The 27,359-nt window shown below is 45.4% G+C and overlaps 1 protein-coding gene across 4 annotated transcripts in view; it reads right to left on the reverse strand.

Moving 5' to 3' along the window:
- Positions 1–27,359, reverse strand: part of LOC147020047 (aldo-keto reductase family 1 member B1-like) — a 57,858-nt gene that overhangs the window by 12,113 nt on the left and 18,386 nt on the right. For all 4 annotated transcript variants that reach the window (XM_085895034.1, XM_085895032.1, XM_085895035.1 and 1 more), the window contains exons 5-7: positions 26,202–26,318; positions 19,574–19,674; positions 4,457–4,532 (exon numbers count right to left, since the gene is read on the reverse strand). In XM_085895034.1, coding sequence (XP_085751160.1) covers positions 4,457–4,532; positions 19,574–19,674; positions 26,202–26,318 — 294 coding nt within the window. The remainder of the gene's footprint in view (positions 1–4,456; positions 4,533–19,573; positions 19,675–26,201; positions 26,319–27,359) is intronic.

Here is a 27,359-nt window from a genome sequence, read left to right on the forward strand (position 1 = left end):
ACGCCTTCTAGCCTCGGGCTAGTCTCAGGCTGGCAGAAAACCATGTTACAGGTGCCAACACCAGGAGACTGCTCAACCTCCACAGCCATCAATTGGGGCTGTGCTAACCAAGGCATCTCCCATCATTGGCTGATGGCCATCGCAAGATTTCTAGGAACACCCCGAGTATGGGATTTTGTGGCGGCATGGAGGAATATTTCAAAACCTCGCACCCTACGTTGCAGGGTGCTTTCTCGCTTGGACTTTCTGGCTGGATCGAGCTCGCATGCCTGTTGTGTCCTCATAAGCATGCCTGTTCACCTGGTTCATGCCTTCTGTCCTACCACCCTCACCCACATCGTGCGATCCTTCATTTTTGCATTGCACTGCAGCACACTTTTCTTTAGCCTGGTTCCTTGTGAATGTGTGACTGTTTTGGTGCCAAAGGATTTAGTTTGCTTATATATTTGGTTATTGTGTTTTGTGTCTGTCCTTTGTTTGGGATTTTGTGCCATCTGTCCTGTGCCAATATATTCTGCATTATCAAAATTATTTATCAAATGCTGCATGTGTGAATTCCCAATGTCTCTCCCAGGCATAAATGTCTTATTGATTAGTAACTCTTTGAGGCAAAATTTGAGCAATTTCTAAAGTATAATCAATGTAGTTTTAGACTGCATTTGGGGTAGTAGGTGACTTAATCTGCCATCTCGTCCACATTTAGCCTCAAGCCAGTTATCCATGGGATTGCAATTCCTGGTGTATAAAATTCCCACCTTTAATTGTTTGTGGTTTTCAGGTGGGCATTAGGGTAATGCAACAATTTGATGAATGCATACACACTCAATGTTGAATGTAATATGGTGTTGCGGTTTTGTAAAACCGGCACTCCTCCAAGGCAATGGCGCACAACATACAGCGATCCCAAGGCAGTTATTTCATTAAAATGTGTTTAGTTAGTCCTTTCCATATGTTGAGTGGGTAAATGGGAAAGATGCGTTGCGTAGGGATTTTAGTTAGGTCTCCAATCTTCGATCCTTTCTCTTATCTTACTTTACTCTTTACACAAACTATGCAAGCAAGCATGCATGCAACCAATAGAGATGGAAGGACCCAAGCAAGTAAGCAACGTGGATCGTTTGCGGTACGCGCACCAATTTTCCATTCAAAACTGCACGGCAAATTCCAACTGCCGTCTCACCTCAGACCTTCATTCTGCTCACCATAACGTCGCAACGCCCACTACAACTACTCCACACATTTCCTAAAAATCCCCACAACAACTTAGGTTCACGTCTTCACTATGAATGCCGCATTACGAGCATCCCCACCTTTTTGCCGCGACGCCACATTTGCAATCGCCTCTCGCAACATCACAACATTCTCTCACCTCTCTACAACTGCCGCAACTGCCAACTATTCAATGGACACTCACCACAGCCTCGAAGGATGCTGAAGGAATGAAAGACAGGTTGTTTCGGGGCATAACTCGAAGCGCGAGCATGCGGTGGAGTTCGTTCAAAGGCGTCGAGATAGCGCTGGGGTTTCCCTTCATGGCCATGTGCAGTGGTTTTCCCTTAATGGCCATGAATGGAGGCCAGTGCATGTTCAGGGCTGGAGAGCACTTCCAAAGACTCTCGCCCCATGGTAATCTCGGAGCTCTGACGCATGACAAGGTCATGAAGCAAATGGGGCCATTTTTGGTTTCGGGGCCTGGCGGGCATGGCTACGGCATGGGACAACTGCTGTGCACCTATAGGGAAGCTTGAAACCACCAACAGCCCCATTTGATCTGATTTTTAGCTCCTTCCTCACTCGGAGCACATAAAAATGTGCAATTCAGCAGAGATTTGGTCAGACTGCATGGGACTTTGAAGGGGTCAGACTTGCCAGACCTCGCCAGACAAGCAGACATTGGTGGACAGTGCAGGAGGGCAAGCTTCAGCACTGAGTAAATAACGCCACGAGTCGGCGCGACTGAGCGAGGAATCAGTGTGGAATGAGTGACTACTACGGGCCGCGACCCTTCCCATTTCATCGACACTCAGTTCGGCTACATCCAGCAGCCAACAGTTACACTTGCAAATTCTTAAACCACTCTGTTAGGGTCTCTTTCTTGGAAACAACTTTCTCTACCATCCATCTCTCATCTACTGTGGACGCACAAGAGCAATCAGCACGGGCAAGTCCCAACCAACAGTTCTTTTCAGAGCGAACCTTAAGGCCCTCTCACACCTTGACGATTTAGCCAGCATATGCCTACGTATGAAAAATTTGTCTAAAACCCTGGCACACGTCGAATACGTATGGGTAAGTTTTGCATACGTTAAGAGCACGCTGGCATACGTCGTAGTACGCTGGCATACGTCGTAGTACGCCGAGATGTTAGACAAATTTTCCACGCTTGAAATTTTTCGACGTATGCCAGCGTATGACTCACACGTTCCGCATAATGCTGGCCATAAGTTGTAGGCACGTTACGCGATCGTTGACACACGTCGACACACGTTACTTGTAAGTTACTCATAAGTTGAAACACGTCCAGGTAATGTTTAGCGTTCCCGAAACTTATTTCTAACATATGAGTAACGTGTTGTAGGCACGTTGCGCGATCGTTGACACACATCGACACACGTTACTTGTAAGTTACTCATAAGTCGAAACACGTCAAGGTAATGGTTAGCGTCAGTGTTCCAGACTCCCTGTTTTTTTTTTTTGTTTTTTTTTTTTTTCGGTATGACGGTGATGTTGACACTTCGATTTCTTGTGCAGTTATAATATAATATAATTAATCAGCTGCCGCTCAACGATTTAAATCATAACCTCACTAGAAATTGAAGTGTCAACATCACCGTCATATCGAAGAAGGAAAAAAAACCAAACAAACAGGGAGTCTGGAACGCTAACCATTACCTCGATGTGTTTCGATTTATGAGTACCTTACAAGTAACGTGTCAACGATCGCATAACGTGCCTACAACTTATGGCCAGCGTATGCGGAACGTGTATCATACGCCGAGTACGTCGAGAAATTTTCAACATGCTGAAAATTTGTCGACGTACTCGGCATACTACGACGTATGCCAGCGTGCTCTTAACTTGTACAAAACTTACCCATAACGTATTCGACGTGTGCCAGCTTGGTTCGGCAAATTTTTCATACGTCGGCATACGCTAACTAAAACGTCAAGGTGTGACAGCGGCTTCACACTTCGATGTCGAGTGCAGTTATGATTTGAATCGTCGAGCCGCAGCCTATGAATAGCCTACGCCACGTGATCGTCGGCGATACGCTGCCGCGTGCTATGCATAAGTTAGACTATCGTTGGGCATAGGTTGTGAATGCCGACAACACGCTCAGCATTCGTTGTTATAAGTTATCTATTTGTGATTGAAACGTTCTGTGTACGTTACTAATACATTATGCATACGTCCAACACGTTATTATACGCCCAAAACTTAAAAAAACATCAATAGTTCAGCGTACGCCAGCGTTTTACATACATTTTGATACCTTGCCATACGCTGGCTAAAACGTCAAGGTGTGACAGCCCCTGAACTGACTCACACCTCACCCTTTCCTCTTACACCATGCTGCATTACATGCTGCACTCCACTCACACCTCTCACTCCCACACCATAGACACCTTCAGTTTTTCTTCCCTCCTCCCTTCCTGAGTGTTTGTGTTGCTCCGGTCTGTTGACCACGCCAGGTATTAAGAGGTCGCTAATCCTCAACTGCTTGTTATCTCTCTGGGCTGTCTCTAATTGTGTGTGTGTGTGTGTGTGTGTGTGTGTGTGTGTGTGTGTGTGTGTGTGTGTGTGTGTGTGTGTGTGTGTGTGTGTGTGTGTGTGTGTGTGTGATGGCGCTTGTCATAGCATAAGTTAAGATTGTACAAGTTTATTTGGGGTAACTCTGCCCTGTCTATTCTTCTTTTGTGGTTATTGCATTTCTTTTGATGCACCCACAAATGCTTTGCTTTCCCCTGCTGTACATTTGTAAATCAATCCCATACTGTGCCACGTAACTTTCCTCGCTTTGTTGGAATAAATGAACCTAACTCGTTTTTGTCTTTTCCTACTTTGGTCCAGCATAATCCGCACTTTAGCATACCTGGAATGTTATCCTCCAAAATCTGCTTATTAGCTGGTGCGTACTTGGCAGCTCCACTCGGCTGCACCCGATATGGTAAGTAATGAAAACATGCGTCGAGGGTGCGATTCCGTGATGAGAAGACCACATGTTCCTAGTTAAACGGTTGTCAGACGGAGGACACTGGGTCACGTGGTCAAATCATTGGCGTTCGCGGTCGATTAGCGACCCACCAAGACGCGAACTTCTTCATGTGCGATGGCGTGCGATTCCAGGTGAGTCCGGGGAAGAACTCGGGACAGCCCCTCCCTCGTAGTTCCCCTGTGACCCCCAGGCCGTGACAATATACTCACTCAAGCCACTCAATCCTCTATTTGCTTTCACCTGTGCAGCTGTCTTCCCATTCTTCTCGGCAATGGCGATAATGACTGGGTCCAGCAGAATCTGTTCTTCAAAGTTGCTGTTGAAAATGTGGGATTCCAGGAAAGTGCAATTAAAATTTTCTGAAAAATCATTACATGGTACACATCAAACAAGGCTGCACATTGATTCACATAAGTTGTATGAATAATGATTCAGTTGTTGATAATTATGATTTAAAGCGGTGCAGGAACATGCCATTCTGCCCATTATTTCATTTCATCCTTTTTTATATTGTCCACCTGAAACATGGAAAAAAAAATTCTTTGCCGAGTTGTGGTGAAAAATGTTAAAATGACTAATTTAGTCATGACTTTAATTTGGTCAAGGTCAAAAAAAATTGTCAACCCAGAATATTTTATATTCTCATTATCGATTCAAAATTTCATTCTGAATGTTCCAGCCGGCTCTGAGATACGGCTTGGAAATTGAAATAATTTGGAATGTTGAGAGTGCCGGAAGAAAGAAAAATAATTTTCTAAATGATGGCTTAGTACTCCTTTGGGTCTAAGAAACTCTGTGATACCATTAAAAATTGGGGCCACGAATTGTGGGAACAAACCCCACAACAGCAACAAGCCTTCTCCTATGCTGCAGCATGAGGCTTAATTTTTAAAAAAACGGTTTCATTTTGCCTCGTGAAGCAAGGATGAGGCCATTTATTTCTGATAGTCTTTCGTGCTTCTGCAGAGCACCAACGGAAGTGCACCAATTACCTGGAAGGGTAGCACGGCAGAAAAGCTTAACTGTTTAACAGGTGAAACCAAACGTATGACACGAAACAGAAGGATATATTAAATAATAAATTTATTAATCCCCACTCTCTACCTTTCAAATACTAATACCATTTAATAGCATCCCATCACAATGCTTTTAAAACTCCCCAAAGCTACACACACGTGACAGGTTTCAATGCAGTTTTGATTTAACTCACGACTTTCAAGGAGGCAACTTATCTCATGTACCCAGTTCTTTATAAAATAAAATAAACCAGCAGGATACAAATTGATGTCAAAGTCGGTTGAGGTCATGTTCAAAGCGAAGCAGCCTTTCCGCGTTGAGTACGCACAGAATGAAGTTTGACCGGCTAGTCACATTGCAAGTTCCCAGAGGGTGACATATCAGCGAAGCAAGCAGGTGAATCAGAGTCCACGACTCTCTTTTAAGGGCCACACTGCAGACTGACAGAGCTGATGAGTGAGGAAGAGAAAACAGGCTCTTCGCCTTTTAAATATGACCAGAGAGGAATTGCCTGCTTGGATGTCATCTCCGAGACACCAGCAAGGCAATCGGTTCATGAAGAACCCAACTGGCCAGAAGATAATATCGACCAGCATCCACAGAGGTGCCGCTGGTTCTTGAGTCAGGGCTTTGCAGTTGCTGAACCAGTTGTGGTGAGCATGCAACACTCTCAATACCCTCTTTGTTATTTGAGCCTGGTTTTAAGAATGAACTTGGCTGCATGATATGCTGCAGCTGTTCCTTCTCAAGTCGCATCATATCCTCCTAATTGTTGACACTCGGTTGGCTATTTTTATAGGCATGTGGCACAAGATCAATGACAGCGGTCTTGCTTGTCTGGCACCGAAGAGCCAAGCTGTTTTCATTCCCAAAGGCTCTGATCAAAGCCTTCTCATGTGATGTTGTTCTTGAAGAGGCAATGTCACTCTGGCAAAGTTTGGTGGACCCTGACAGAACATAAATTCAGCCACTTGGACATTAGCCCACACGTATTGCTCTCGAGTAATCTTGACATTGGTACTTCTACACTCCTTGGTGCCTAGCCTGACAGCCTGTAGCTGCACGAGTGCCTCACCAAAGTAACCACAACGCGTTTGAACAAAGGTATTGCAGCACTCTCTGAGGTTTGGAGACCGGATAATGACGAGATCATGGGGGGTGATTACAACTACTATAGGTCTGGTCACTCTGATGGTTACCATGCCCAAGGAGTTGCTGTAGCTGTGGTCCAATAAGCTGATTCCAATGGCAATTGAGGTAACTCTGGTCAACGAGCGCATAATGAGACTTCGGATTTGTCACTCATTAGGTGCCATTTCTTTAGTCTCTGTAAGTGCTCCAACTGAGGCGAGTGATCTCATCGTAAAGAACGCATTCTATGCCACGCTTGAGTCTGTGATTGATCGGTGCCCCAGTCGAGATACTCTTTTAGTCTTGGAGGATTTCAATGCATCGACTGGAACTGATAGGGATGGTTATGAGACATCTGTTGGTCACCATGGGTCTGGAACTGTGAATCTGAATAGTACCAAGTTTCTGACTTTGCAAGAAGTCATGGACTTAGGGTGGCTGGGTCATGGTTTCAGCGCCCACAAGCTCATCGCCGGACTTGGTATTTCAATGCTGATGGTGTGGCAAAGGAGATTGACCATATGCTCGTTGATGATCACTGGAGGATGATCCAGAACTGCAGGATCTACCGGAGTGGTCAGTTACACAACACCGACCACAGGCTTGTGGTAGCAACTCTGAAGTTCCAGCTTAAATCCGGGAGAATGGTACCATCACAGCCTAGGCTGGATCTGGATGTTGGCAAGCTCAAGGATGAGAGTGTAGCTGAGGAGTGTGCAGACAGGCTGTGTGGAGATTTGGGGGGTCTGAGTTTTTTTGAATCCTAAAGAGTTGTGGAGAGCCTTCAAGACCACTATCATTGATGTTGCCAGTTGATGTCTTGGAACTCACCATAGGGGGAAGAAGAATTTTGTCTCGAGGGACACTGGATACCATGGACCAGAGTTGCATGGCCAGGCTTAATGGCAGAGCCGAGCTGTTCAGGGAGCTGAGATGTAAAACTGTGCATGCGCTGAGGCGGACCAAGGAGGTCTATGTGTGAGGAATCTATGAGGGGGTAGAGCATCACCTGTGGTCAAGTGATTCTCATCCTGCTTACAGGGGAATTCGAGCATTGCTTTCCTCCAACTCCGTCCCTTGGTGGACGACAGTAAAAGCGGAGGGTGGATGGCTCTTGACAGAGGAGTTTGAAGTGAAGGCCTGCTGGGCCGATTACTCTGAGTGATTGTACCTTGCTGATTCCTCAGCTGTTGAGTTGGATGTCAGGGGTGTTACTATCCCTATTGCTAACCCTACAATTAACTGTGATCCACCTTCATTTCTGGAAATGCAGGCTGTGATGAAATGGGTTGAAGCTCCTGGGATCTGTGGTATCCATGTTGAACTTCTCAAGGCTGGTGGAAATGCTGCACTCATGTTGTTGCCTGCAGTTTTGTGCTCTGCCTGGAACACAGGCATCATCCCAACTGACTGGAAGAGGGGCCTCATTGTCCCTCTCTGGAAAGGGAAGGGTGATCGCCAGAACTGGAACAACTACTGAGGGGTGACGCTGCTCTCCGTGCTGGGCAAGGTCTTTGCTCGGATAATTCTTGATCAGGTTCGTCACCATGTACTTGAGCACTCGCGTCCAGACCAGTCAGTCATTACACCAACAAGGTCAACAATTGACCATGTCCTTGCCCTTTGGGTCCTCATTGAACGCAAGCAAGAATTTCGGCAGGGGCTACTTGCAGCCTATGTTGATCTCTGCAATGCGTTTGATTCAGTGAATCTGGATGCCCTCTGGAGGATTCTCAGTCTTCGTGGTGTACCATCAAAACTGATCGATCTGATGTCTGAACTATACACTGGTACTGAGAGTGCTGAGAGATGTGATGAATTCCATCTATGACTTATTTCCAGTTGTTACTGGAGTTCATCAAGGGTATGTACTGGCACCCACACTTTTCAGCGCTTGTATGGATAGGATTCTGGGGAGGATGTCAGAGAGTTCAAGCTGCGGTGCATCGTTTGGGAATGTCAACATCTCTGACCTTGATTTCGCAGATGATGCAGTCATCTTTGCGGAGACTCTGGAGATCCATTTGGTGGCCCTCGAGGTGCTGAATGAGGAGCAAGAGCCGCTGGGATTATTGGTTTCCTGTGTGAAAACTAAGATCCAGGCTTTCATTGACATCTTGGATGCTGATAACTTGGCTGTATCTGTCTGGTGAGGATGTTGAGGTCATGGAGACATTCACTTACCTTGGCAGTAATATTCATGTCTGTGTTGACTGTGAGCCAGAGGTCGATAGACATCTGGGTCGGGCCTGGGGAGTCATGGATTCACTGGATCATGGGGTGTGTCCCTGTCGGTACCTTTGCAGGAGGATGAAAGTCTGAGTCTTCAGGTCCTTGGTGGTTCTAGTCTTGCTTTATGGATGTGTCTTGGACTCTGACCAGGAATCGGAGACGGAGGTCTCTTGGGTGCCAGATCTCTTCAGGGAATCCCTGACTATCGCTGGTCAGACTTTGTGTCCAATGAGCGGTTGACGAGAGTGGTCCAAATGAGATTTGTTACCTGCATAGTCCATTAACATCAACTGCAGCTGTATGGTCATGTGGCTCGTTTTCCTGACGCTGATCCTGCTCACCAGATTCTCTCAGCAAGAAAGCCTCTTGAGTGGAGGAGGCCAATAGGCCGACCACATGCCTCTTGGTTACAGCAGGTTGATTAGCATCTCAAGGAGATGGGGGTGGGCCAGGCATCTGTCTGGGGGATGGCCAGATGGAAGCCCCTGGAGTACCGGCGGAAAGTGGATGCAGCGATGCACTGCTCCGGTGTATGCTCCCATACCTGACCTGACCTGACCTGACCAAATTAGCCAATGAAATAAATTAGGAACGGTTGTGGGAAGCGAGCCATGGCTAACTTACCTATTCTCCTTAACATTCTGCACTCCTTAAACACAACGATTCAAATATTTGCTAATCTTTTGGTTCCTTGCTCCTAACTCCTGGGGCGGGAAGAAAATTCCAGAAAGCACACACAACAAATCAACGATAACAGACAAAACCTTAACCAAAAAAAAAAAAACTTTTAAACGTTTATACATCCCACTTCTAAAAAATGCGTTCCCTGGTGGATGCCACAATACCCAACATAAACTGCGGAACCATCCCAATTTACATAATCCAGATTTCCACAAGCCCTGTCTCTCCGGTACAGGTTAGTGACATGGATTAAGTGAACCTTCCCTCATACACTCATACATAAACCCAATATCAATCATTCATTCCAACCCTGCAAGACCATAGCTTAAATGTTATTACCCACATGTGTGATACTCAATGAGGCAGCGGGGAAGTACCGTACAATAAAGTTGGTGTGGGCGCTTCTGGTTGTGGTGTCTGCAGTCCAAAAACAAGTCATCTGACTTATGACTTCTTTGCCCCCTCCCCCTTCAACTATCCCCCCCCCCCACTTCAACGATTCGGTCCCTAACAGCCAAACAGCTGTTTTGCTGAACGCTTTGCCAGGGAGGGTCTCCACACCATCCAGGCAGGCTCTCTCGGCCTCATACGGGTCACCAGGGGTCTCCTTCCAGCTGGTCGCCCAATCAAACCTCCCCTCCAACGGGTCCCCATTTCCAGACACCCCTGGCTGCCAGGGACAAATTACCTCACGGAGAGCCACAGTCACCGCTCCTCCAGAGCTTGATCCATTCCCACAGTCCCACATATCTTCCCCACCCACACAATCCAACATCCCATTTCCTCCCCTGTTGCCATTCAATTCTCAAACATTGCAATGCAAAAATGGTGATCATGTTCCTGCACTGCCATGGCCTGCATACATGTTATAATTCACATTCACTCTCTGAACACAATTCGATATATACGTATACGTATATTGTTTTTTTAAATCCAGTACATGACAGACATCAACATCACAAGACAATTCTGGTTTCCAAACCAATTCCTTTACCGAATATTGAGTCACCCTCATCGGCTCCCTTTCAAATTACCCATGTCCCAATTTCTCGAAAAACTGAACCCTTGGGACAGTAAGCTTACCCTAAGTGTAAGTCGTCGCAGGTTGGTCGGGTCCGAGAGCGTCATCCACCCTTTCTAATTTTCTTTTCATCCTTTTAATCCACCCCTGTGGATTCGTTGCTTTCAAACTCCCTGGATTCCATACTTTTTATTTATTTATTTATTTATTTATTTTTGCCGATTGTTCCAAAATCTTGCAGACCAACGTGGCTAATGTTTGGCTGCAATTGTAGACTTTAAGCACACCCTCTGAGGAGATGTCAAAGAACCAGATCAGTCACGCGTGGCTACAACTGTGGCTAACCAACTGTGGCTACAAACATTCTTGCGAGAGGCAGCAAGATCTATGCCTGCACCCCCTCCAGGATCCAGTGGACCCAAATTTTTCTCATCCACTCCCAGTAGCCTGCATCCTCCATGATCTAGTAATCCTGGAGTTCTCACATCCTGTCCGGATCGATGCCTATATCCTCCTCCAGGAAAAACTGTGGCCATGGCTAAAATCCAAGCAGACATTGCCACAGCCCAGTGGACCCAAGTAAAACTATCTCTTGGGTGCGCCAGGCTGAGGGCGGAACAAGGCCACGACTGGCTGACCCACAACCAGCATGAGGACAACAACTCCTTGGCACACATGGACATCGGCAACCGTACTCCACCATCCATGATAGACAAAAGCCAAACAAGCAGCTACCATGGCCAACACAAACACCATTGCCCAACCCCGGGCTGTTTATGCTCGTCTGCTCGGCTACCTGCGATGAGAGTTGGAGTGAGTTGAGGTGTGTTTTGGCCTTGTGCAACGTTATGTTTCTCTTTCATCTTCCCATACTGCTGTTTACTTGCCCGCACTTTCTTTTCAGCTCTAGTGAGCCCTCGCCGTGCCTGTCTGGCTTGCTGCCGGCACAGCCCATCCAATTCAGCTTGGATGGCTTGGGTGTCAGCCTGCACGTGCTCCCGATAGCTGCGATCGCTATCCAACTCAGCTTCAGCTCACGCACTCTCTCCTGAAGACTTTTCTTCACTTCCTGTGTTTCGTCAGCTAAGAGTTTTTGCAAAAGCTGGAGTTCTTCTACACTTTGCTGTGATTGTTCGTCAAGTTCTGACTTTCTTGCCACCGACATCTTTTCAAGCTCTGTCACTCTCTTGACTTCGCTCTTGAATGACTGCAGTTCCGTACGCAATGCCCTTTTCTCTTGGTATAAGCTCTCGACCAGCAGAGATTCTGTGAAAGGCTCATCTTCCTTATTCATCTCGTTCTTGCCTCCAATCCAACAATCATCATCCAATGGTTCATTCCTCGTGACACATTCCTCAACTTTAAACTCCCTCTCATTTGGCACAATCTCTACAGCATCCTTCTCAACCACTGGATCGAAAGAAGACTGATAAAATCCCTCATAAAGTTCAGCATGGTTCTCATTGTCAACAAGTCCAGTATTTGGCAATTCACCTTTGTCATGCAGTTAATCCACCTGTTTCTCCTCAATATCCCTCGCTGAAGAATCTATCGGTCTGACATCCGGAAGGGATTCCTGAGGTACATCAGCTACTACAAGTTCATCCAATGAAAAAGGCTGAACATCATCTTCATCACCAGAATCCTCAACATTCACACCGAGTGGGGGAATTTTCTCTTCAAAGCCTGCACTTGACTCACTTTGGTTCGTTTCAAGATGAGTCTCTTGCTGAACTAACAGAAAGTTACAGCTGCTGCAACTCTTGGTACTTGACATGTCAACGTCACTGTCACTCTCCTCCACTATGTGTCCTGCAAATGGTTCAAACATTGGCTCCGCCAAATCTGCTCGACCCTTTCCGGTAACATCCCCAATGTCAAAGTGCTGCAAGTCCAACCCAACTTCATACTTCATACCAACTTCATATCACCATTGAGACTAACAGAAACTTTTGGTTCTATCTCCTCTCCATTTATGGCATTGTCCCAAGTATTCAGACGCTCCTGTAATATCTCATCCATCCTTTTCTCAGTCAATTGTGGCTCGAACTCAGTTTTATCAACCAACACATGCTCTTGTTCTGTGACACGAGTTTCCAACTTTTGCACCTCCTCAGCCAAACCACCACCCTGGCACTTTTAAAATCCCAATTTCTCCACCTGCCATTGCATTATGGCATCCACACCAGTGCGATGGTCCTCCAGGCCCTTGTTTATTTCATCAATTCTTTCATTTGTTGACCCAATTTCTTATTCCCAGTTTTCCCCCATTTCATTCCTTTGTTCATCAATTTTATCTTCCAATCGTTCATTCATTTCCCCTACTCTAGCAATTCGTGCCCCCAATTCTTGTGTTATTCCGTTCTTGGTTTTGGTCATTTGTGGACCGGGCGTAGTGGCGTGCGCCTGTAATCCGGCTACTCAGAGGCTTGGGTTGGAGAGGGTGTAGGGCAGCCTGGAATAATGGCAAAACCCAATCCATATCCCTGTGTCGTAAGAGGCGACCAGGGTTGCATCAGGAAGGGCATCTGGCGTAAAACCTATGCCAAATCAGTATGCGGATAATAACGGATGATCCACTGTGGCGACCCCGAACGGGAGCAGCCGAAAGACGAACAACAGTTTTGGTCATTTGCGTATTCAATTTTTTTATCCTCCCTCAAGATGTCTCTGACTCCCAAGTATCTCTCCCTGGTTACTCCCTCCTCCGGTATGACAGACCTGAGCCTCATCCTGGTGGAGGAGTTGCTCTCTTCATCAAGGACTCTATTCCTCATTCTCTCCATCTATGGCATTGTCCTCACTCCCCCACACCCCCAGGAATACCTCTGGCTATGGCTCCCCCTCCACTCCCACCTCATGTTTATATGTATACTGTACTGTCCACCAAACAGTGATGACTCCATCTACACCTTATTTTCCGAAAACTTGGACCAACTTCTATCCTCTCATCCGAACTCTCTCTTCCTCAAATGTGGTGACTTCAATTGTGATCATGCCAGTTGGCTAGGTGTGGGTACCTCTCTCACCTGTCATGGCACTTGAGCAAAAGAATTCTGCGACTCATTGGGACTGACTCAATCGGTCAACTTCCTGACCCAGATTTCAACCAATGGTGCTTTATCCCTTCTGGATCTGATTTTGACAAATTTCCCTGAAAATATCTGCTGTTGTTCCTCCGCTCCAATTGCTTCTTCTGACCACGTCCTTGTCAAAGTAAACATCTCTCTGGCTGTTATCAGAGAACCACCTCAGCACCGTCGAGTCTGGTATTTCACTCAGGCTGACTAGCAGGGTCTCCAAGCAGCCATCAAACTTCCAGACTGGTCTCCCATCGCGACATTCTCCAACATCACCTCATCCTGGGAATTCTTTCAAAGAAACTTGTTCTCTCTCATGCACAGATTTATCCCCTCTCGTGTTCAGTTGTCCTACCCTTCCTCACACCCACGGTTCACTGAAGCTTGTGGCGTGGCAGTTGTCCTGAAACAACTTGCATTTGCCTCATGGAAAGCAAACCCAACTGAGGGCAATCTCAGTTCCTTCCATAAAGCTCGGAACAAGTGTGTGTGTACCCTCAGGAGAGCCAGAAAACAACATGTTTCTAATCTCAAGGCTGACCTCTCAAACCTGTCTCCCTCCTCAAAATCCTGGTGGTGTCTAATCAAATCTGTTTCTGGTTTATGTTCCCCCTTCATCCCCTCCCTTGCCTCAAATTTCCACACTGCTGATACCGCACATGAAAAGGCTGAATGCCTAAACTTGGTGTGTTGCATCGAAATATTGTATCCGAAACCAATCGCTCTCTGTACCCACCTTACCCAGTCGCACCCAACTGTCTCTGGACTCTGTGTCCTTATCTTCTGATAAAGGGGAGAGCTTGCTGTCAAACCTCGACTCAGATTCTGCAACCGGTCCAGATGGCATCAGCCCATGTGTCTGAAAAACCTGCTCCTCTGCTCTTGCTCACCCTCTCTGTTCTATTCACCCTCTCATTTGCTCAAGGTCATCTGCCATATGCTTGGAAATCAGCAAACATTACCAGCCTGCATAAAAAGGTGCAAAAACAGATCCCTCCAACGATAGACCAATGAGCCTTCTCCGAGTCATCAGCAAGGTTATGGAATCCATCATCGCTTCAGACATTAAATCCTTCATCTTCTCCAATGGCTTGATTTCTGATCATCAATTTGGTTTCAGACCAGGTTACTCCACCCTGGATATGCTGCTTCTTCTCTCCCAACAATGGATGGAGGTACTCAATGCCAGACAGGAAATCAGAGCCACATCCCCAGACATATCGCGTGCTTTTGACACGGTCTGGCATCCTGCCCTGCTCACCAAACTCTCTTCCTATGATATCCAAGGCCATCTCCACTCATGGCTCACAGACTTCCTCTCCTGTCACAGCCAACGTTTGGCCCTAAATGGAGTTCTTTCATCCCCTCTTCCTGTCCAACCTGGAGTTCTTCAAGGCAGTGTTCTGTGCCCTGTTCTTTTTCTGGTTTTCATCAGTGATCTCTCTGGAAAATCCTCTTTATCTCTTTGCTGATGACTCAACCCTCTCCCGTACCATCTGCCAACCCTCAGACCGGCAAGCCGCAGCTTCTTCACTCTCCGCAGATCTGGATAAAATCACAAATTGGTCCAACACGTGGAACCTTAACCACATTGAAATGTCTTTCAATCCTGACAAATCTCACACTCTCACTATATCTCTCCAAAAGGACCGTTTAAAACCCCCCCCCCCCCCCATCTACTTTCTCAACAATCCTCTGGAAGAAGTCCTTTCATTCAAGCTTCTGGGTCTCACTTTCTGCCATTATCTTTCCTGGGAAAGCCACATTTCCAACCTGGCTTCCAAAGCTAGTCACCGGCTGGGAATCCTTCGTCATGTAACGTCCTTCCTCGGCCCACCTGAGCTCCTGACCACATACTAAGCTTCCGTCCGCAGCCTGATGGAGTACTGCTCTCCCCTCTCGGCTGGTACTCCTGCCTCTCACATTTCTCGGCTTCATGCTGTGGAAACCTAGGCATTTCGGATCATTGGTATCTCCCGCGGTGAGGCTGAGTCTTTGGGCCTCTCACTCTCTCACTGCAAACAGGTCGGTGGTCTTTCTGTCTTCTACTGTCTCCTCTCCAGTCTCGCCCCCCCCCCTGCTCTGTCTGTGATACGTCCCCACCACATTTCTGCTGGGCGCTCAAGGTCCGCCAACAACCCCCTTCTGGTAAAACTACCAAATCATGAATCGCTGCTCACTTTCACCCTTTCATTCCTCTTTTCCACACCTTTGGAATAAAAACCACACTCTCTTTAATTCCATTCTTCCCTCCAGGCCTTCAAAACAGCTGTTCACCATCACCTCTTATATTCTTTCCCCATCCAAAACCTCGATCTTTTCCAACCCCGTTAATCCACTCCAAACCCACTTCCTTCAAATTCCCTGCTTTCCTTCCTGAAAGTCCCTGTAATGTCCATCTTGTATTCCCCATGTTCCCCACCCCATTCCTCTCCCTACTACGGATCTCCTAATGTCTCTGTTCCCCACTGTTTTGTCCTTCCCTCTCCACCCCTCTTGTCTCATGCACCCCTTGCTGTGCGTTGTGTGTTTGCTGTCATACGAGCCTCGACAATATATACAAAAGAAGCAATCCCTTTGTTAATTTTGTCTCCTCAATTCACTCATTTGTTCATCCAATTTTTCATCTCCTTGTTCATTTTGTCTCCTCAATTCACTCATTTGTTCACTCATTAATTGTTTTAACATGACCTGGGGAGTCATCGCACCCATTCCTTGCGTCTCATCCTCCACCACTGTGAGGGAGGGGGGAATTATGCTTGGAACGGGGGAGGCTCCTTACCCTATCATCATCACTCAGCTCCGCTCTCATCTCACTTCCTTCCAGTGGGCCACTATCGAGCACAATCATCGCCATCTCGTGCTCGTCCGCCATTTCCCACGCGCGTTTAATCCCCTCAGAAAATAAGAAATTTCTCACCTTTAAATTTGCAAGCGTTCTTTTCTCCTGACACCAATTAACTATTCAATTTGTACCTCGATTACAACTCCCTCTCCATTGATGGGAGAGAGGTGATCGTTTAAAAAAAAAATTGGATTCCCAATTTAGTTGGCCTGATCAACAGTTTCATGTCCTCTGTGAAATGTTGATCAGGGCTCGAATCCTGCACTCCTGAGGGAGTCAGAGTGGGGTGGGGTGGGGGGGGGTTCATATCCCACTCCTGACACCTGTTGTCATGTCCAGTGGGTCTGCCCGAACTTCCGAATTCTCGGAAATTATGGCGCACACGGGAAAGAAAGAGCTCGGCACTTCACCAGGATGGTAGCACAACACAGGGGTTTTGCTCTCGAACCCACAATAGATAGACGGACACCAGCAAATTAAATAATAATGATTTAATAAACAGAAAATCAATAATTATAATGGAAGTGAATCAAGATGTGAGGGAACCTAAATCTAATTTTGAGGTCCCTCTACGCAGACTCAAATACAAACAAGGGGACAGAATAAAACAAAGAAAAATAATCCCTCCTTTATTTTGGCACTTAGCTTCAGGTCCAGGAGTGAGTTTCAGTGGCTTGAAAGTCACCAAACTGCTTCTTCACTGCGCGGGAAGATGCGCCCCAAAATAGCCGCTCTCTGGGCGGGAAACATACGGGAGGTAAATCGGGTGGCGATTTTAACTGCCAAGGCTCAAAAAATGCCATGCAGCTTCTTGCGTCAATCGTCCTCACTGATGCCGCTGCTTTGCAAAATGGCGCCATCTCTTTCCCCCGATGGCTCGACACGAGGCTTTGTCCCATACAATTCTGGTCCCATACGATTCAGCGCAACAGTCGATGGCTGGTCAACGTCTTGTTCATCTACATGAGCCATTTCACCTCGACACGAACCCAAGAATGGTGCAGTCTTCTTCACCGCGTCGAGGGGAGGCCAGCCATAATGCCCTTCTCTTTTGACTGCCGCTCCTGCCTCTCTCGCCTCTATCCCGCTCCGAGCCTTTGTCTCAACTCCTCCTTGTGCCCCATGCGAGACTGATGAACCTCACTCTGCTCCTTTACGAGCAGCTTTCCCGTTCTTCTCTTTCCAGAGACACACTCTTCTCCCTTAGTTCTGAAACGTACACACTTCACGGTTCAGCCGAACAGTCAATGCCTCGCGTCTTGCCCGGCACACAGCCAAATTTACAGCATGACACGAGAATCACACAGCTATTTAGTCGTGCCGAGAGGAGAGCAAAGCAAGATCCTCCATCCCAGCCACATTTCTCTCACATCTACTGTCTGCTCTTCCAATCTCACCCTTCTTCCACCCCGGGCGTGGCTTGTTGGCATGAAAACCGGGAAGGCGGGGCTTCTTCCTGCTCGGCATGTTTGGCTTGCTTGTTATTATTGTTGTTATAAAAACGTAATTCTTTCATGGCTAGCTTGTAAATACAAAAATGTAGGAGAAGGTCATGGGGCAAATGCATACTGGGGGAAATTGGTCTTTCTGCCTATCTAATTAACACAGCACCACCCCCCATGTGGTGACAAGTAACACTTGAGCTCACAGTCTCCCTACTTAATTTACACCAAGAGGTCTTCTACACATCCACAGACCAAACAACTACATGCAATCCTAACTTTCCTATGAAATTCCTCTATCTAGCCCCACAACCGTAACAATACATTGTACATATTGATCGCAAACTACACTTTGAACAGTAAATTTATGCCTCGTTTGCATCATAAGTATTATATTCCATGGGGCATAATTGTTCTGAGGTGTGATGATGAACAGCAGGTCGAGCCGTTAGCAGAGCTAACCACTTACCTCGTACCTCTTCACGGGACAAGGACATAATTGAAGGTACTGATATGCATACTGAGCTGTTTTAGGCCTGTCCCCAAGGAGGCTGTTGAATTTCTCATAGTGCTTGCTTGCTTTTGGTACTATCCTATTAATTGTGTGGTTCTGCACTTGCTTGTATGCAAAATTTACTTTTATATGTTATCCAGACATTGCTTCAAAGAACAATGTAAGTAAATTCAGAAATTTAAGTCAGGATAACAGCCATGCAGAAGATTAGATGAACACCATTTGTTGAACCTAATGCCAAATTGCCAGTTCTCTTCTGCCCAAATCTCCAACAACTTTTCAATCTCAAGAGTGCCAAGCTGAGCCTTTGCCATTTTGTCTTCCTCGGTGTTTCAGTGGGATGGCTGTGTGATGTTACTAGACCAATTACAACTGTTCATAGAACACCTTACCCACAGTTTTGAGAAACAAAACTCTCAAAAAGAGTTTTGAGAAACAAGGACATGGGCGGGGTCTGCAAAAATCAAATTTCATTGGTCGAGATAATGTAAAATGCCGTATTATTTTGTCCAAATACTGCTAAATGGAAGGGTTGTGAAAGTGTTTAAAAAAAAAAGTGATATGTTTTCTACAGTGTTCAAATATACAATTCAATTTAAATAAAGTAAATATTTTAAAAGTTGTAGAAAAAATATTCGGAAGTTTACTACTGTTGATGCAGCGTCTTTTACACCATCTTATTTAATACATTACATTAGTTCGGCATGCTTGTTGTTTGTGCCCTTTATGATGTCATCAAAAAGAGGATGTTTCCTGTTTTGGAATATTTTTCAATTTGGTTTGGCTGCCAGACAGACAGACAGACTAAAACAATTACCATACTCCCTCGTGCCCTCAGGACGAGATTCCGTACAATTTGCCAATTGCAGAGCAAAAGTACTGCTAAACTGTAGATTCATGTTCAAAATATAACATTCAATTGAAAAGATTGTTCTACGATTATAAACTGACATTTGCAGACAGACAGACAAAGTGAACCAATTGCTTAACCCCATTTTTCGCTTGCATTTGTGGGCTAATTAACTGTTCCACATAATGGAATGAGATTAGAAAGCGTCGTTTAGGAATCGGCCTTTTTTGGCCTATTTGAAACAGGATATTTCATCGTGGAAGACTATTTATGTGGGAGAAGGCATTTCCAGCACTGTTGGAGCACTGGAACAGTCTTATGAGAATGAGGAATTACACTACTTCGATCACCATTCATTCTATGAACAAGTTATGTGAATGAATGCACCTTGTATAAAAATTAAAATTACAAATATCAATATAACTTTTGATTGGATATGTCACAGCAGAGCGAGTGTGTCAGCACTCAATTGAAATGATGAAAAAAATGACCAGAATTTGATCATCTGGAGGGTTTGAAAGTGATTGAGTGGTAGTGGACTTACGGTTGAGGTGATCCAAGAGGTGTGTGGGCTGTCACAACTATACCATTGGACTGGCAGTATTTGACCATCTCTTGCTGAGCCAGGTATGGGTGTAGCTCAACCTGAATGGCAATAATGGATAAATAAGGAACTATATTAACTAATATAAAGGTATGTTGTCTTGAAACAAATCACAATCGCTGGGGGTCAAAGCTGAACAATACAATCTATTCTGGCTAAAAAAAAAAAACCCACCATAAAGTTTGCTATATTTATTGGTCAGATTATGTACTTTACTAGATCACAAGGATATTCAGAGAAATAGACAAATCAACATCTACATGGGGTTTGATCCTGGGAACCCTGCACTGGGAGCTTAGTACTCATAGGTACACTTGAAAGGCCAACTACCACTACCTTCCTTTGGGTTTGCAATTACCCTTCTTTATAACCTAGTTATGATGCCTGTTTGTATGACAGAATAAGGGATCCACAAGAGAAACCTCTGCAGAGAATGCAAGCTCACGACAATTAACTCTTTCTTGTTTGTGCCCCCCCCCCCCACCAAACCCTGCATCCTGCGGTCACCACCAAGTGTGTCACAGCCACCACCATGTGTTCTGCAACCCACCGCTCTTCATCTCCTTCCTTCCCCTCCCTCCCTCATAGTGTGATATACCAACATTTGAGATCTCTATTTTATCATAACCAATCTCGCCAAAGTAATGGTTCAACCCTAGACATTGTATGTTTTTTTTTTGTGAACAAAAATGTTCCGCTCACAGGATTTCCCCGATTTCTCTGCCTCTCTCCCTGACTATTCGCTCCTGTTTTGACATGCCCCTTCAACACTCCGTAGGTAGTGTTGCTGTCAACTTTATATCAAGAATTCCGAGAACTCCATGGGGATTCACAAGAGAAAACTAGTCTGCAGAAGATGCCGACTCACCAAAGTCGACCCTTTCCGGAAGAACTCTATTCCTCATTATCCATAGTCCTCATTCACACCTCCGAGATCTCTGGCTGCATATAATTCTCCACAACCACCCCAGGCTTATCTGTGTGGTATATCGTCCACCCAATAATGACGAATCTGGACAGTGCCTTCAGAAAGTATTCACATCCCTTGACTTTTGTCACATTTTGCTGTGTTATAGCCCGAAGTTAAAATGGATTTAATTTTAATTTTTGTCACCGATCTGCACAAAATACCCCATAATGACGAAGTGAAAACATGTCTTCAAAATTTTTCCAAATTATTTAAAAATGAAAAGCTGAAATGTCTTGCGTCAATAAGTATTTAACCCCCCACGGCCCCCCCCCCCCCCGAGTCAATACGTTGTAGCAGTGCCTTTGGCAGTGATTACAGCTTCGAGTCTTCTTGGGTTTGGGATTTTTCTCCCATTCTTCTTTGCAGATTTGCTCAAGCCCTTTCAAATTGGATGGTGAGCGTCGGTGAACAGCAACCTTCTGGTCTTTCCACAGATTCTCAATGGGATTCAAGTTTGGGCTTTGGCTGGGCCACTCAAGGACTTTCACATTCTTGTTCTGAAGCCGTTTCAGTGTTGCTTTGGCTGCTTTGGGTCATTGTCCTCATCATTCAACATTGGCATAAGCCCATGGTCTCCTCCTCAAATTATACATCACTGGAACCACTGCCACCGCTTTCGACACAACCCGTCTTTCCAGCGCTCCCATTTTGAGTCCAGTGATACAAATCCTCAAAGCAAATTTTGTCCTGTTTGAATGCAAATGTTCGCCTCAGTCTATGGTCTTTTGCACTCTGAAGCAGGTTTTCCTCAAGAATTTTCCTGTATTTTTCTCCATCCATTGTTCCCTCTACCCTCACAAGCCTCCTAGTACCTGTCACTGAAAAGCATCCCCACAGCATGATTCTGTCACCACCATGCTTCACTCTCAGGATGATGTTAGATGCATAATGAGCTGTGCTCAGTTTCTGCCAGACGTAGTGCTTTGCATTCAGGCCAGAGTTCAATTTTGGTCTCATCAGACCACAGAATCTTCTGCTTCCTGCTCTCAGAGTCTTTCTCATGCCTTTTTGCAAACTCCAGGTGTGTTGTCATGTGCCTTTTTCTCAGAAGTGGCTTCCGTCCGGCCACTCTCCAATAAAACCGAGACTTGTGAAGTGCTGCAGGGATTGTTGTCCCCACCATAAAGTGGTGGTAACCTAAATATGTGAGGTAACCTAAATGAGACAAGAGGGGCGTGGGAAGGACAAAACAGTGAGGAACAGAGACATTCGGAGATCTGTGGAAGGGAGAGGGATGGGGCGGGGTACACGGGGTATACAAGATGGACACTACAGGGACTTTCAGGAAGGAAAGCAGGGAATTTGAAGGAAGTGTGTTTGGGGTGGATTAACGGGGGTAGAAAAGATTGAGGATTTGGATGGGGGACGATAAGAGTTTGTGGCGAACAACTGTTTTGAAGGCCCGGAGGGAAGAATGGGATTGAACAGAGTGAGGGAGTTTATTCCAAAGGTGGGAAAAAAGAGGAATGAAAGAGTGAAGGTGAGCAGTGATTTGTGATTTTGGTAGTTTTACCAGAAGGGGGTTGTTGGCAGACCTTGAGCACCCTGCAGAAATACGGTGGGAACAAATGTTCCACTTCCCTCTGCCCCCTCTCATATTACTCTTCAATTTCCCTCATCCTATCACCGCCTCACATTTTGTCCTCCTTCCCCTCATCATGCCCTCTCCCCTAGCTCTTCTGCAATCTCATACACACTGTCAACAGCTCTCACTACTTCCCACACACTGTCAACAGCTCTCCCAACCTCCCCTCTCCTCCCTTGCCTTATCCTCCCTCTCCCCTCTCTTGTAACCAATGTCTCCTCCCCTCCTTATTCATTAATGGTGTGGACCTCAAACATCTGGGGCCTTTGCTCTCACCTGACATTTCTCCAAACAGGTTGCCTTTGACAAACCAGACAATCTGCTTTACAAAAACTTTCCTCCTTCAAGATTTCTCTGACTTCTTAGTTTCTCTCTTTGGTTACTCCCTCCTCCGGTTTGATAGACCTGAGTTGCTCCCTTTATCAAAAACTCTGTTCCTCACTCTCCATGCACTGCGCTCTCTCCTCCACACCCCCAGGAATACCTCTGGTTATGGCTTCCCCTCTGCTCCCACCTCTTGTTTATCTGTGTGTTGTACCGTCCACCAAACGGCGATGACTCCATTTACATCTCGCTCGCCGATAACATGGACCAACTTCTCTCCACTCATCTGAACTCTCTCTTCCTCATATGTGGTTTTCAATTCTCATCATGCCAGTTAGCTGGGTGTGGGTACCTCTCTCACCTGCCATGGCACTTCAGCAAAGGAGTTCTGTGACTCATTGGGACTGACACAATCTGTCAATTTCCCGACCTGGATCTCAGTCAATGAGACATCATCTCTTCTGGATTTTGTTATGACCAATTTCCCTGCAAATATCTGCTGTTCTTCTTCTGCTCCATTTGGTTCATCTGACCACATGCTTGTTAAAGTTGACATCTCTGGCCGTTCTCAGAGAACCACCTCAGTGCCGGAGTCTGGCATTTCACTCAGGTTGACTGGCAGGGACTTCAAGCATCCATCAAACTTCTAGACTGGTCTCCCATTTCTACTTAATTTTTTCATCATAAACTCATCCTGGTAATTTTTTCAAAGAAATTTGCACCGTCTCATGCACAGATTTATCCCATCTCGTCTTCCGTAATCCTACCTTCCTCCCACCCATGGTACACTGACACTTATGGCGAGGCTGTTCCCCTGAAACAACTTGCCTTCGCTTCATGTAAGGCAAATCCGACTGATAAACAATCACAGTTCCTTCCACAAAGCTCAGAACAAGTATGTGTCTACCCTGAGGAGAGCCAGGAAACAACATCTTTCTAATCTTGAGTCTGAACTCTCAAACCTGTCTTTCTCCTCCAAATCCATGTGGCGTCTGGTTCAGTCTGTTTCTGATGCATGTTCTCCCTCCATCTCTTCCCTTACCTCAGATGGCTGCACAGCTGGCCCCGCCTGTGAATAAGCTGAATGCCTAAAGTCTTTGTTTGCTTGTAAACCTTGGATCCCAAATCCATCGCTTTCTGTACCTACTTTACCCAGTCATACCCAGCTGTTCCAGGACTCCGTGCCCTTTTTTTCCTGACAAGGTGGAGAGTTTGCTGTCAAACCTTGACTCAGATTCTGCAACCGGTCCAGAAGGCATCAGCCACATGTCCTAAAAAACCTGCTTTGCTGCTCTTGCTCACCCTCTCTCTGTTCTATTCACCCACTCGTTTGTTCAAGGTCATCTGCCATCTGCTTGGAAATCGGTAAACATTACTGCTTCACATAAAAAGGTGCAAAAACAGATCCCTGCAACTACAGACCAATCAGCCTGCTCCCAATCACCAGCAAGTACATGAAATCCATCATCGCTTCTGACATTAAATCCTATCTCATCTCCAATGGCTTGATTTCCAATCACTAATTTCGATTCAGACCAGGTCACTCTACCCCGGAGATGCTGCTTCTGCTTTCCCAAAAATGGATGGAGGTTCTAAATGCCAAACATGAGATCACAGCCATATCCTTTGACATGTTGCAAACTTTCCATATGGTCTGGCACACCACACTGCTCACTGAACTCTCTTCTTATGGTATCCAAGGCAATCTCTACTCATGACTCGCAAACTTCCTGTCCTGTCGTTGTCAAAGTGTGGCTCTTAAAGGAATTCTCTCATTTCCTCTTCCTGTCCAGGATGGAGTTCCTCACGGCAGTGTTCTGGGCCCTGTTCATTTTCTAATCCTCATCAATGACCGCTCTGGAAAATCCTCTTTATCTCTTCGCTGATGACTCCACCCTCTGCCTTACCATCTGTCATCCCTCAGATCGGCAAGCAGCAGCCTCTTCACTCTCTGCAGACCTGAATAAAATCACAAGCTGGTCAAACACTTGGAACATGTCTTTCAATCCCAACAAATCTCACACTAACTATGTCTCTCCGAAAGGACTGTCTGGAACCTCCCCCCACCATCCCCATTTACTTTCTCAACAATCCTCTTGAATATGTTCTGTCTCTCAAGCTTTTGGGTCTCACTATCAGCCATGATCTTATAGCTCCCTCTACTCCCAGTCCTCCTGTACTCCCCATCAAATCCAGGATGTATGCATCCTTCCAGTAACCCCCTCCTGGGTGACTGAACTTCCATAATCCAGGGTGACTGGACACCTCAATGTGTTTGTTCTTCATTTCTGTCTTGTGTGGAAACGCTTTCCAGAGGCTGTTCTATCCCTCTCTTTCCATGATAGCTTCAAGGAAATGGTACACCGCCATCTCACACATCATCCCCCGTCCTTACCCACAATCTTTATTATTCTCATCAATACTTCCAAATGCAACCCTCGAAGATTGCAGTGTTTCCTTCCCTCCTCTTTCTCCTCCTTTTCTTTTTGTTTATTCCCATGCCTATTGTGTCAGAGTCGCCTTGCCCCATTGCCAGTTTGTTCCTTCTGTCATTTGCATTTCTATGAGCCATTTCATATGCATTTCTTGTGCATTTCATATGCATTTCTTGTGTCATAAAAAAAAATCCAGGTTTTTAAATGATTAGCCCCCATTGGACTAAGTCCAAAACGGGGGCTTATGGATTTAGTCTATTTTCATGTCCGTGCGTTCGTCCACAACCATATCTCGGACAAGTATGGACCGATTTTATTCGAACTTGGCACAAAGACAACACATGATGGTCCACATAAGCACGTCATTTTGTTTCATGATACTATCAAAGATGGTCAACTGGTGGCTATTTTAGTTCTAAAAAAAACTCTATGTTGAACACGTCCTCAACGATTTCTCGGATATCCGTTTACCAATGTTCAAACTTGGCACGCAGGTAACGAATGATGGTTTGCATAAGCATGTCACTTTATTTTTTCGAGATCCGATCCAAGATGGCTGGTTGGTGGCCATTTTATTATTTAAACGTATCCCCAACCATTTCCTGAACATACATGGTCCGATTTTAGGCTGCAGTTGTCTGATTTTGTTCAAACTTGGCACAAACACAGTATGTGAAGGCATCTATTTGCCCATCACTTTATTTTGTGGTCTTATCTGATCAAAGATGGCCGACTGATAGACTGGCGGCCATTTTAGTTGTAAAAAAACGCAGTATTGAACTCATCCTCAACCATTTCTCGGAAATGCATTTACCGATCTCGTTCAAGCTTGTCGCACAGATAATGAATAATGGCTTACATATGCACATCATTGATTTTTGATATAAGATCAAAGATGGCCAACTGGTGGCCATTTTGTTACTTAACGTGTCCACAACCATTTCTCGGACATGCATCGACCGATTTTGTTCAAACTTGGTAAATGTCAAATGTCTCAAATGTTCTTGTATGTCACATGACCACTCAAGTCTGTTGTGCATACACATACATCTTGTAAATATGGGCAAGCCCTTTAACTTCATCCAGAAAAATTACTCAAACCAATGGCTATGACATTTTTGTCTTTTTTCTCCTTGTTTGAAATAGTTGATTATCTGCAGCTGTTGAACTTTTAACAATTTGGGTTTAACTGTAAGGAAGCCATGGAAATGTATTTTTTCATGCGAGAACACTGCAAAATTAAGGACAAAGCACCTGATTGATGGCAGGTTTGATTCGGGCAACAGAAAGCAGACGCTCCACCTGAGAGCGGTTGAAATTGGAGACACCGATGGACTTCACTAGACCTTCATCTACCAGCTTCTCCATGGCCTGCACACAAATTAGGTTTAAAAAGACATTAAGAAAAGAAGACTGCAAACCAGTATTTAAAACTTTATCCAGAATTTTGCCATTCTGGGTAAAATTTCAATTTGAATAATGAACAAATGGCTAATAAAATGCAGTTTTCCTTGTTGATGGTAATATACGGTATTCATTGGTTTCCTTTACTGCTCTTTAGTTTGTATTTGCAAAATGTACAGGATTGCCAATTGACCTCAATCAGTTAGTTTATCATGCTGCATCATTCACATAAAGCTTATTTTATGCCTTAAAATCTTTGGCCTGACTCATGAGCATCAGTTGCTCATATTACCCAGCTCTCTTTATAAGCACCAGCCAGTTAAAGGAAACTTAATAGCAAATGAGGTATTCTTAACTGGTATCAACTATATTACAACAAATTCCAATTTGAAGCTGGACGTGCGTGCATGGTCATCGTCATTTCATATGCAGAACCTGGTTGCTGGGTTGTATCACTGTTAGGGGCGTGGTAGTTCCACTGATGCATCAGTGCCTCCTGTAGGTTGAACATCAAGGAAGTGAACAAACAGGATGAAGAGAGGAGTAGAGGAATCACTGAAACTTGCAAGTACGATGGTTGGGTGAGGAAAGGTTAATGGGGGGAATAAAGATTATGGGACAGACTTGAGGATGACAGTGCAATGCTTGTTGGAAATCCTGGAGGGATGAGTGTGACAGAACAGCTTCTGGAAGATGGTTCCATGGAGGTGAGAAGCAAGGAATAAATGAGTTGAGTTATGCATTTAGTCTGGATTTTGTCAGTTTCATCAGGAGGGGGTTACTGGAAGAACGCATGTATCCCGGAGTAGATAGGGAGTGTCGGAAAACTGAGAGAGAAGAGGGAGCAATATTGGAGAGGAGATGGTAAAACACAGATGCCAATGATCAATCAACAAGGGAGATTTCAAACATTTTGAGAGATTGACATTGCACAGAATCCAGGAGAGACAGATGTGATGCTGGGGCACCATCTCGTAGCAGAGAGCAGTACTCTTTTGAGCCACAGAT

The sequence above is a fragment of the Eptatretus burgeri genome, chromosome 9 (genome assembly GCF_056783735.1).
Source record: "Eptatretus burgeri isolate ZD-2024b chromosome 9, Ebu_testis_v1, whole genome shotgun sequence".
NCBI classification, from domain to species: domain Eukaryota; kingdom Metazoa; phylum Chordata; class Myxini; order Myxiniformes; family Myxinidae; genus Eptatretus; species Eptatretus burgeri.